The sequence below is a fragment of the Pygoscelis adeliae genome, unplaced genomic scaffold (genome assembly GCF_000699105.1).
Source record: "Pygoscelis adeliae isolate BGI_AS28 unplaced genomic scaffold, ASM69910v1 Scaffold139, whole genome shotgun sequence".
Classification (NCBI taxonomy): domain Eukaryota; kingdom Metazoa; phylum Chordata; class Aves; order Sphenisciformes; family Spheniscidae; genus Pygoscelis; species Pygoscelis adeliae.
Window position 1 is genome coordinate 956022 of NW_008825613.1, and position 12834 is coordinate 968855.

Sequence of the window (12834 nt, forward strand, 5' to 3'; positions counted from 1 at the left end):
ATCTTGTACTTAATACATCCTTTTAATCAGCATGAAATTGATGTAGAATGAAGGCACTTTCCCAAAGGGAATCTCACTTAGCATGAACACCTGAATCAGAGAGATGGCAGGGTTTTTGTAATGCAGAACGTCACGCGATTCTGAGGCTTCCTTATGTTCTGCATGAGTAGAAATAACTGATAAGTCAGGAAAAAAAATTTTTTTTTAATGATAAAGTGGCCCATATATGAGGCGTTAAATCAAGAAATCACTATATTTGGCTATCTCCAAAGCCATCCTGCTCATCCTTGCCTACAAAACCCCCCTCCGCCACCGCTGCAGGACCCTCGTCCGTCAAACACTGAACAAAGGGACTGATGGGGGGAAAGCAGCTTTCTGTTTCCACAGCCTAAATCAATTGTAAGTGGCTTTATAAACCTCACATGCTCTCCTGTTCGGGGGTGTTTACCAATCAGGCTGCAAGCAGAATTAAAAATCTCATCACATTTCTAAAAACAGAAGGAAAAACTCGATGTATTTTCAGTTCTATACAAACGTTAAACCTTTACGTGCATCAGCTGTGAAATACAAGACGCGCTCAGACTTCCAAACACTGCCAACATTTCACATATGCTTAAAAATGACAAACATACCTAGGGCCATGCCACTGATCTATTAATTAACCTCAGTCACCTTCAAGCAAAAGAAATTGTCAGTCCACGTTTTAAAAGGTAGTATTTTGACAGGTGGCCACCAGCTACAGTACATGGCATTAAATGCAACAAGTAGTTATTTGAAGCGCACGGCATTAAATGCAAAAGTAATTACCAAAAGTGCACGGCACTAAATGCAGAAGTAGTTACTAGAAGTGCAGGGCATTAAATGCAACAAGTAATTATTAGATGTGCACAGCATTAAATGCCACAAATAATTATGCGAAAGCCTTGCTTGCGAGCACTGACTCGGACACTTTCTGGACTTCATCACAAGAATACTCATCGCTGCTCCCCGAGAAACAGCACTCTTCGTCAGAGGAATTGCCTTCATTCTCCAAATACTCCATCGCTACTGTTTGCCTCCACCATTTCCTCCCGGGAAAATGCCTGCTTCCTTCCAGCCCGTTACTATATTTTGTCTTCCAGGCAAGCTCTGGTATTTTAGAGCCCCTCTAGCTTCAAACTTTGGGACTTGGAGAAAGGTCACAGCTGCTGGGGGGGCGTTTCTAAGGTGCATCATCGGGAAATACAAGCAGAGGGTATTTTGGAGCCACAAAGAGGTATAAGGCTGCACACAAGCAGGCACGGTTCCTCTCCCACACATGCGCCCGAAAACCGGGGCTAGAGACCTTGTACCGCTGTGCTTCAGCTCCTTAACCCCACGGTGGAATTAGATGGCAACGTTACTCAAGTTCCTAAAGCTCTTCGAAAGTATGTTATCACATCACTATAAACATGAGCACATTATTTAAGAGATGAAATGCATATATATTTTTTCTTGTTATAATTTGTTGCCCAGTTCACCACATATAACTTGGGAAGTTTCAACAATTTTGCTTCTGATAAGCTGCCAACAATGTAAGAACTACAATTTTTTTAACCGTTTCCAGGAAGTTTTCCGATAAAAGTGTATTGATCCCACTATTTATAAAGCTGTGTTGGGCAATGCAAACATGAAAAATATAGGCAGTTTTAATCAGAAATAAGGTCATACGTCAGCATCTGTTCCCTGATTTTTACCTGACTGTAAAAATTTAACTTAGATTTTAAAAATCTGAAATGATTCCCATCTTTGTGCTTTTTTTACTTTCCTACATCCCCTAACTCATTGGAGTCCTGCTCCAACTCCATCTCTCATAGTTCGTACCATACCTAACTCCTTAATAATGCCGATATAATTCTTCAGATAAATGGAAACTATATTTGGATGATTTAATTTAACAGTATACCATTATATTTGCTTGAAACTTGCTGTTATGCCGCCAGCAAACACTGCTCTGCATTCTTCCCAGAAGATGGACTCAACTGGTGCAACCTTGGCATGATGTCTGCCCAGCTTTTGGGATTGGCCTCCCCCAGATGTAGCCTCCTGGCACAAAATAGCATTTATTATGAGGTGCGAGTACCCTGCTGCAGGAAGTATCACGTTTACAGCTGAACCACTTCTGCTCGTTTCCTGACTGGCATTTTGTCAGTCAAAATTGATTTCAAGCTAAAATATAATATTTTTAGGTCTCTAGGTAGGCAAAACCCTCTCCTTAAAGGATAGAGCTAGAGCTTGTTTTTCAGAAGATCACTGAATTTGAGTACCGCTCCTCAGAATACCCAATAAAGATCATTTTTACCTCCCATGTGAAAGTGAGGGTGTAAACAGAAAATACCCAGCAAAATAATAAGGGGAGATAGAGATGCTGGGTTTTGAGCTATTACCACTAAATTCAAGCTGTTAACTGATTTTTCCCATAACTTATTTTTTTCCTTTCACTTATTTCCAACATGCCTTGTCCTAAATACTTTAAATCAACCTTATTAAAAATACTGTAACAAGGTCAGATATGCAGTGCTGGAAAGTGGTAAAATGCATTAAAGAATTTGAATATCAGCAAATGAGGAACCTCCAGATAGTCTTCCTGTGGCAAATTTTTAAAACTCACCAGGGAAGACCTAGTTTTTTCTTTCTATCTTTTCTTTGAAAACCGTCATTAACAGCATTCTCAAATTTAAATGATCAAAACACTAATTTCCAAAAGTCCCATGGGACTTGAGCTTTCTACCACAGACCTCTCCCAGGCGGCAGCAGCTTCTGCAGAGCAACCACCAAGGACCAGACAGTGACCCATCTACTCTTGGTAGCTGGTCAATGTCCTTCAGTTACTTGGTCAAAGAAAAATGGGTTGTCATCATCATTTTTAGAGAAAGAAAGAAAAAAACCCTAACAACCCTAAATATACATTTTGGGATACTGCTGCAGCCAATAGCCCTTTGGCAGTCTACAAACCCATTTAGGTAGGATGGCCACCATTCCTCCCAAGAAACACAGTCCGATCAAGACAGGTGTCACCTGTAGGTAGTTTTATCTGGAACACTGGGACTATCCCTGTAAATGATGTGATCACCTAACACATACGGAAGCAAAAATGCGGGCTGACTTTATGGTACCATCAACTGCACCCTCCTTTCTCCTGCTTTTTCTCGGTAGCCGCTGCTGAAGTCAAGTCAATGCAGATTGATGGTGTAAGCCATGGTCTGTATCAGTTACCTGGACCTACCGACTGGAGAAAAATGCCCCTCATAGACTGGGGTTTGGTTTCCCAACACTTCAGCTTTCTGAGAACACAACGTGCATTTGCCATTGGTTTTGACTATAAAAATACATTACTGGAATTAATAAATACAATGTCATCTACTAAACTTCTAAAAATTTTAATGCGAACCTAAGAAAATGGGCAACTTGAAAAAGCTTCACTTGAAAAGAGTTATGCCATTTAATAAAACCTATGAAAGTCCTCATAGGCATTAAAACCACACCTTCTATAAAGGGAATGAAATACAATAGGAAAGAGATTTTGCTTCAAGGTACCCCAATTTGAAGGCATGTATGAAAATGCACACACAACCACCTGTGCAATTTAGGCTATATGGCTACTGGGAAAAGGAAACATCTCTTCCAGAACAACATTTCAGTTCGTTCAGACAAAATGGTTTAAAAATACTATTTTACAGGGTTTTTATTCAATATAAGCAAACTGTACAACTCTCCAAATAGGCTAGAAAATGTACCAACCCCTTCTAATAATTTGTTTTATGTCTTGTGAGCTATGCTTACAAGCATAGCACTTATGTACTGTTTCTAAAATATATTTATACTCTCAGTGGCTCCAACTGAAAGGTTTAAGCCCTGGCAAGGATTGCACAATAGGATTTACAAAAAAGAGCCCTTCCTGATAACTTACTTTAATATTTATGATGTTAAAGACTCAGGGATGTTGAACAGGTCTTTCAAGACTCTGTTGGTCAGAAAAATTCTGCTCTGTTCTTACTGAACTGACGCTTCTGAAAGCAAATGAAACTCCCAACTGCTGCTAAGATTATGCCAAGTTTTAACTCAAAACTCTTCCAACAAGTAAGGTTTATTTCAGGATGCTGTGTGAAGTCTGACAATTATTTTGTCCTTCCTATTAATGATGGATGTTATTTCATGAAAAGGAAATCACCTGGAGGGCTTCTCCTTCTTTTCAGTTTCATGAATGATGGAAAATCAAGTCCTGTTTACATAAAATACAATTTATTTTGGTATTAATGCAAATGTCCTAATTTAAAAAAAAATATATAATTTTTGCAATCATTGTATGTACCTGAGGAAACAACTTCTGTTACAAATACTGCACTGGACTGTGACCGCTCCCTTGTCTGCCTTGCCACTGCCTACAGCTCAGTCTTGAACAAGCCATTTCACTATCTGATTCCTATATTCCTATATTTCACTATATTCCTATGGAGGAATATATTTCCAGATATATGAATATTTCCTGTATTTCTCTATATTACTAAATTTCACCATCTGATTCCTACATTACAAGGAGAAAAATGCTTTAATTTACTGTGTGATCACCTGGATCTACAAGCAGAAGAAACTACATAAGAGATGGCTGCTCTTATTTTTATTAGCATTATAGATCTGACATAGTGATGCTGCTGAATTAACAAGTGTTACATTGTCAGACTAACTATGCTGATAGCAATAGATGTAATGCAGATAAATATTTACAAAAAAATAGTATTAATTAAAGCAGAAGCACTATGACAGGCACTATCATATGTAGTAAGAGAATATTGAACCCACTCCTGCGACTTGGAAGTGGATGGGGAGATGCAGAGGGCAAAAGTATTGATAACAAAGAGACCTTCTGCTGCATTTTTAAAAGTTGATGTAAAATCAGTCCCTGCTAGCCACCTTCACATTTATATACATGATTATAAGCTGCCAGCGATTCAGGAAACCTAGAGGGGGTTGTGTCAGCTGAAAACTATTTTGAGAAGAGAAGGGTACGCGCTCCTCATGATCTGAAAGCAGAGAAAAAAGGTCTTGCTACCACTTGATTACCACGAAGCTGGCATAAATCTGATGGTACCTACTCTTTTGACAGTCAGCATGAGGATTTTCCCCTTACTGCGAGGCATAATCAGGCTCTTCTGCTAACTCCTGGCTGCAACAATATGAAAGGGTTATGAACCACACGGGTCACAGTGTTAATAAAGAGAGAACTCTTTATTGACTTTATTACACACTTTCAGTATATTCTCATCATATTTAATCCATAATTGATAATTGCAAACTACTCAGGAAACAATCTATGACCTCTGCCACAACTAATTTAACCCACCAGCACTTTCCCTGAGTGATAAGTTACTAATTTGCTATTATTTACGAAAACAGCTATATCAAAATCAAATCAAACTGTGATCAGAGAGTTAAAGTAACAAGATACATCTATTACACACTAACAATATCAACACAGCACTTACGCAACGTCATTTTAAACCATGTGCAAGAGGTTCACATGGTCACAGTTAAATCTCAGAAGCAGCTAAGGTATACGATAATATCTGTAAACATATTTTATAGGTGGGTAAACCAATGCATGAGAAGCTCAAGCAAGGTGCACTAGATTATACGGGCAGCAATAGCCTCAGTGCTACCAAAACTGGCAGCTGGCTTCTCTTCAAGAATTCATGAGGCTGCATCCATTTGGCCTAATGTCTTTACTGTGTTGGCGTGTTCATAACGCTGCACGCATCTGATCGCTGCAGAGGCAGGGATCATGTTAACCCTTAACTGTGTCACTCAGACACAGTGCCAGCCTTACTATCTGTAGCCACTATATTTATATCCCAAACCCTACATTAACACAGGAGAGTCGTCAGTAAGATTAGTGGAAACAACTGCATCCAGAGCAGCTTCTTACAGGCTCAGATCCTTACACAGCTGTTGGGTTTTTTCCTCCCTTCAAGTATTTCTATGAGGGTTATGTTCTTCTTCTTGCTTGGTTTCTTTGTGCATTGAGAGCACTGGGACAAAGACCCTTTATCATGCTGAAGAGATGAGCAATGTATTTGTTTATTGAAACCACGTCTCATTGCAAGGATGTCTGGCCTATCTTGCGAACTATAAGAGGCTCTTTCAGTTGAGAACATTTTTAAGGGTTTATTGTGAACTCATGACTTTTTTTTTTTAAGAAGAACTATATTTTAAACAATGCTCTTGTTAAATTCCTAAGCACTGTGAAGAAGGGAAGGGGGGTTGTAATGAGATTATGGCTTCTCCTTTATGGATGCCAGCAGCAGGATTTAGATGACAAGCCGTGGGAGCTATTTTTTCACTACCACTTGTCCTTGGCTGACACTACCAGCCTCCACCACCAAGCTTCCTGGGTACCAAATTCCCACTCCCCTATACTTCAGGTTGCTGCAATCCCACCTAAGGCATGTGGTTTGCACCATGCTCTTATCGGCCTCTTCCCATGACCAGTGCTCTGCCTGTGCCAGTGGATCCCAGTATCCCCACCCTGGTGACTGTGCCCATCTTACCTTCCTCCCCATGTTACAGACTCCTCCAGGTCCACCCATCTTTTCTTCACTCTGCAGGCCAAATTCACTGCATCCCTCCTTTACCCCACAAATCCTTTGACTTTCTTCCATACTACCCAACTGTTGTTCATTGATGTCAAGGACTTAAGTTTATATTAAAAGAGAGCCCTGAGTCATTGTCCTGAGTGCACCTATAGGCTTTAATTGCCCTGAGCAGCCTCACTGGGACCTTCACCCACATCTTCTGCCCATGGTCCAGGAGCTCAGCCTGGGACCCTCAGTTGTAGGTATGGACTTGTCTCTTGCCTTGTCTCTGGCCCTATTTCTTGGACGGAACTTGGATCTACAATGTAGAAAGCTTGCGTCCCATCTCCTGGATACACCATGCCTGATGCTGTAGCCTTGTTTCCAGCCCTGTCTCTGCCCACCTCCTGCTGCTCCTGGCAAGACTCCCTGGGTGGACCTGGGACCTAGGCCATCCCCTCCTTGTGTCTGGGAGTGCAGCAGCACCTTGCTACCAGCATCTACCTCAGGACCCAGTTTCACTCATTCTGAGTTTTGCTTGGCTAATTACAGCAAACCCTTTCTCTTATTTGCTGCATGAAAGGTCATACCGATAACAGGAACAAAAGCACTGTACTCTTGCACGAGGAAGAACAGAAAGTGCCCAAACCTTTAATTTTGGACTAGAACAACAAAATTAACATCCTGGATACCAACAGTTAACGATGTGAAGGACCACACTGGCACCCGCTAATGTGAGTGCAGCAAGGGAGCTGGAGATGCTGCTGCTCATTTTTCCACAGCCTTTTCATATCTTGTTAAGCGAAGTTTCACAGATAGCTTCCAGATGAGCTAGTGGGTCTCCTGCAAGAAATCAGTGTCCTCCACAAACTTCTCAAAGCCTCCCGCTGATGCAATTAGCTCTTCTGAGGCTTTGCAAGCCTGTGTTTCCCATCTACCTTGTGCTTTCATTTGAGCACTGCTCTAAATTGTAGCATGGAGACACTTGACCCAACTTTCAGCCAGCTGGAGTGGGTACCAGCAGCACTCAGAAGAGCTACAGAGACTAAATCAAGCCCATGCTGGGCTCCACACTGCAATGCTTGACTCCTCTGATGGTCAGGTTAACTCCTGCAAAGCCAACTAGAGCGTTCCTCTGCAACATCACAGTCTGTGGCACTGACGTGCTGATGGGGCCCTATTTTAGCCTGAGTACTCAATTTCTTGTTCTGTATGCTATTTTATGGTGGGAATAGCATGGAAGGGAAAATTATGGGCAAAGTCTATCATCAATAAAGATGTAAACCTGCTCATTTTCTTCAGTCTTATTTTCTCCTTTCTGTGCATGGAGTGATAGAGCAGATTTTATACTTCAGCTCTGTGATCACCTTAAACTGATCTAAGATATATCAAACCTTCTGCAGGCTTAGTTTTCTGGTAGATCAGCGTAACTCACTCCACAGGCAGTAACCACTAATGCTAGGGAAAGGGACGTGGTGGGAACATGTGGCCAAGAGGGAACAGAGAAGTTCAGGACCAGTCTCTGGCATAAACACAGCCATACGCACACTTGAGGCAACTGTATAACCACCTCCTAAATGATCTGTGCCTGCCTAGAGGGCATGCATCACCAAACCTTCATCCCTGTCTTGTCTGTCAAAGGTTTGAAGGTGGGACTAGAAATCCCCCCGTCTTTCAGACACTCAGTTTGCACTCGCTCGTGATTTCACCATTTAAGCAACCACTGACTAATCATAAAACCTGCCAAGCTATGGAAAGGCTACATTTCTAATATAAACCAGCACAACATAACTGCTTAAAAAATGTGTCAAACCAAAGCAAAGAAGTGAAAGATGTTTTGCCTGTGAAACACGTCGTCACAAGAAACCTGTTTTTTATCCATTAGAAAGTATTCATAGACCTTAATGAACAATCTCACTAGTAAAAAAAAGGATACAGTACATTTTAAAAACTACTGTTAAAACCCCCCTTGATTATGCTCTATCACCACTAATATATTTACTAAAAAACCCTCGAACCCAGTTACGTAATGTCTGGAGAGCAGCATAATACAGTCTTAGAAAATAAAGTGAAAAATCTGAAAAATCTATTTGCTGCAGCCCGAGGAGAAGCTAAAAACTTTGCAGAAGCACTGAAAAAGCCAAAAGAGATTTCACACTCCACCTAACACCAAGCCTAGATGAGCAGGGGAAAGTCCTTTCAAGGCAGCATTTACAGTCTTCTTTCAGTAACCACAATACAAAATAAATCACAACTTAAAACAAATGCAACGCCAAAGTTGCTGATACTCCAGGCAGTCCTATCTAACTCGTAACAGTAACTTCTCTGCAGATTTAAAAATCACTCCAGAATTGAGTTTGTGGAAAAATGTGCTGTTGCCCTGGATGGTGATGCAGAGTATTTCATTGCTCTTCCACTGTCGAAGCAGCTGTGCAGCACACATCTTCATTTGCATGGTATTTTACATTTATATGGTTAATGCTAATTACTGCGGAGGTGGACGTATTTATTTTTCTAAATCTATTTTCAGTAGGAAATGATTGGTCATGTCTGAAAGCAGAATTGCACTATGGTACTTTGTGGCTGGTACCAACTCTCCACGTGTCCTAGTGAATTCATGCTCACATCCTATAAAAGCAGAGGACACGACACCTAAGCACTCAGCAACACACAGAAAGAATAATGTTTTGGGCTTTCCTACGTCTCATATTAACTCAGGTGTGGCTGCCTTTGCCTTCAGGAAATATCCTGAACTCCAGCTGGTTTTGGGGTTTTTTTGGTGTCTGTAGAAACCTGTACTTCCATATTGTAACAGCATCTACGACATAAATTAATTTACATTTTAATTTTCACAGTCACTTAGTTGATGTGAGAGAGATTGGCCCACTGCCTTTAAATTCTTCATTCTTTAAATGACTTTTACCATTCTACCACACAGCCACTCACTTACTCTCCGACCCCCCTGGTGGGATGGGGAAGAGAATTGGGACAGTAGAAGTGAGAAAACTTGTGGGTTGAGATAAAAACAGTTTAATAATTGAAATAGAATAATCATAATGAGAAGAATATACAAAGCAAGTGATGCACAATGCAGTTGCTCACCACCCGCCGACCGATGCCCAGCCTGTCCCTGAGCAGCAGCCCCCTCAGCCAGCTTTCCCCCAGTTTATGTACTGAGCATGATGTCACATGGTATGGAATATCCCTTTGGCCAGTTTGGGTCAGCTGTCCTGGCTGTGCCCCCTCCCAGCTTCTTGTGCACCTCCAGCCTTCTCAGTCGGTAGAGCATGGGAAGCTGAAGAGTCCTTGACTAGTGTAAGCACTACCCAGCAACAACTAAAACATCGGTGTGTTATCAACATTATTCTCATCCTAAATCCAAAACACAGCACTGTACCAGCTACTAGGAAGAAAATTAACTCTATCCCAGCCGAAACCAGGACACTACTGAATACACCTCTCAATGTCTCCTAGATCTCCATCTCACGCTGTTTAATTTCTGCATCTGCACGTGATGCCACATACAACCTTGTGTTCAAGTCCAGACAGATGATACCTGCTGTGGTTCCCTTGTCCAAAAATAGGGTTCTCCTGCACAACATGGAGCATTTTCCTTCAAGCCTTTGCAACAAATTTGGAAGGGAAGGGTAATTAAAACTGTATAACATTGCCATTTTCCAGCTTGTAGCTGCCTGAATGGCCCCACTGCTTCTGAAGCCTCTTGTTCTTCCCACTTATGACAGCACTTGTGACTTGATAGATTCACACGTCCAGTTTCAGAAACTAGACTGATCTGAGCTTGAGGATGGAGATAATGAGGTCCCCTAAGTCCAAATCTACTTTATTTTTAAAGCTTTGATTACCTTTTTTTTGTAATATTTCTGTGCCTTCATTTTCATTTTGGCCTACAGTCACAGCATGGCCAGCTATAACAACCACCCCCCCCCCCCCCAGTGCCTACTCTTGATTTAGTAAAAAAAAAAAAAACAAAAAACCCCAAGGTTTTACTTGATAAAACCAAACAAAAATCTCATAGTTACTAGGCCTGATCCCACTTCAGTCACAAGACAGTTTAATGAAGAAAACAAAAGCTGGCTCTGCTTGGAGGAGCAGAGCGAATCAGAGGAGCTCCAGAGGTCCCTTCTGACCCAAGCGGCTCTATGCTCCTGTGATGAGGACAAGACATACAGTATTTTGGAAAACATCTATTTAAGTATTACACCAAACATCTGGTTTACAGTCTTTAAAGTTAAAGAAATCAGATTAGAAAAGATAAAATTACAAGTACCAGAGTAACCAATAACACTCTATTGAAAATAGAGCTTAAACTTGAAAAAGAGCCTAATCTTCAACTAATAAAGATTACTGGTCTTAAACAATAACGTCGCACACATGGGATGCAACATGTCCCTACCACAGGATTTTGCAGATCTCGTCTTCCAGAATGCATTTCCTTAGTAAAGTAAAATCAAAGCAAGGAATCACAGAGCAAGCATCCAAGATAAGACATTTGACTCTCCATGACTCTGCTCTATCCACCAGGTGCAGAAAAGCATAAAAATAAACTCTTATAAACACATCCTTGTAAAAGGAATAATCACTCATATTTATTATCTGAGAATATTGCAACTGCTAGAAGTATATTATGCTGATAAAAATGACTTTTTTTTAAAAAAAGCTTCAAATTAAGTTTTACAACCAACAAGTCTAAGAGAATTACAAACAGCACCCGTGACCAGCTCTTCTCTGTTGCCGTGAGAATCCTACCCAAGGAATCGAACTGATGTGGAAAGAAATGAATTCGTTTCTGGCACCGGTGGGGGTGACACTTCTCTGACCTACAGGAAATTATGCTGCTGGGAGTATGATAGAAGTGTTAAGAGAGCAATTAGGGTTGTCACCTAGCATATTCCCAGGAGGAAAGTGATGGATCCTCATTCCCGGCCTCGTCTCCTATTGACGGTGGTGTGTTGATGAATATTGCTATTGCTTTGAACAATCCCAACAAAAGGTATTTTATCGCAGCAACAGTCGCTGGCCTCAACAGCACGATGTTACACCAGCTCTTTTGTACTGCGGAGCGGGTGGTCTTCTTCTGGGTGGACATATACCACCCCGACAAGATGGATTTTATTGCTTTGAGGGCTAGTTTTATATGATTTTATATGAGTTTTATATGACACATGCTGATGAGTACCTGAATATCAAGGTGGAAGATTCAGCAGCCGGCACCGGGGAATGCACAATAAGAATCTAAACAATTATTATAGCCATAATTTAAAACCATTATAACCCTTCAAGAAACCTTCTTCTTTTATATCAGCCAAATAGATGTTTAAGAACAAATTGTGATGAATCCCAACATCGTGTTTGATTATGAGGCCATTTAACACGGGAAAGAGCAGAATGACTTGCATCAGTAAGTATGAGCAGGTGCAAATTTGTTCTCCCCTTCCTTCACACATCCAGTGTGCAAAGGCATTGCATGGCAGGACTGCAGCTCTTCTCCAGCTTCTCAGCCCTCTGGTCCACATACAATTTATTGGACCATCCTATGCTGCATCTGGAGCAAAACCCTCCGTATGCCACAGTCCCACGCAACAGCCCTAGCGCATTAAATGGCTCCAAATAAATCGAGTTAAGAGCATACCTCTTTTGGTGGGGCAGACATGCCCCACTATTTTTGTATTTCTAATTCAAATCTGAATTTGAAATGGTAGATGGACCTGAAATGAAACCATAAATTCTAACACTTTGAGAGCTGAGTGACTTGCCCTGCAGATGCAACCAAGATGAGTCCAAGCTCCTTCTCTGATGGGGTGAAAAGTTTGATAAGTGTTGACCTAGGGATGCTTTTATTTTGCCTACATAAGGATAATGGGAATCATTCCTTGAAATATGCATGTGAAATTTTAATACTCTGGGAAGGCAGTAACTTTTATCTAAAACTTTGCTATGTCATGAATGCACCAGAATTTCACATCTTTATAAAATTCATTTTTGAAAAATATGTACTTTTTTTTTTTTTGAGAAAAATCAGTGAAACAACATTATATTGTTTTGTGCTTACAACCAGTAAGTTAAACTTAAAATATTTGTTAATGGCTTTCATTCACCATTCTTTGCACATGTTTGCATATGACAATGTGTTTCGGCTGGGGTTATTTCGAGTCCCTGGGCCATACTCTAAGATGTGTATCACAGGCTGAGCCCTATTTCACTTATGCCATAGCAGAAACACATAGAC

At 40.9% G+C, this 12834-nt stretch overlaps 1 protein-coding gene across 1 annotated transcript in view; it reads right to left on the reverse strand.

Annotated features, from left to right (window-relative positions):
* PRKG1 (protein kinase, cGMP-dependent, type I) overlaps positions 1-1188 on the reverse strand; it is an 82375-nt gene extending 81187 nt beyond the window's left edge. The window contains exon 1 of the mRNA XM_009332763.1: positions 942-1188. Within this exon, the coding sequence (XP_009331038.1) occupies positions 942-1042 (101 nt within the window). The 5' untranslated portion in view covers positions 1043-1188. The remainder of the gene's footprint in view (positions 1-941) is intronic.
* Positions 1189-12834: the final 11646 nt, after the last annotated feature.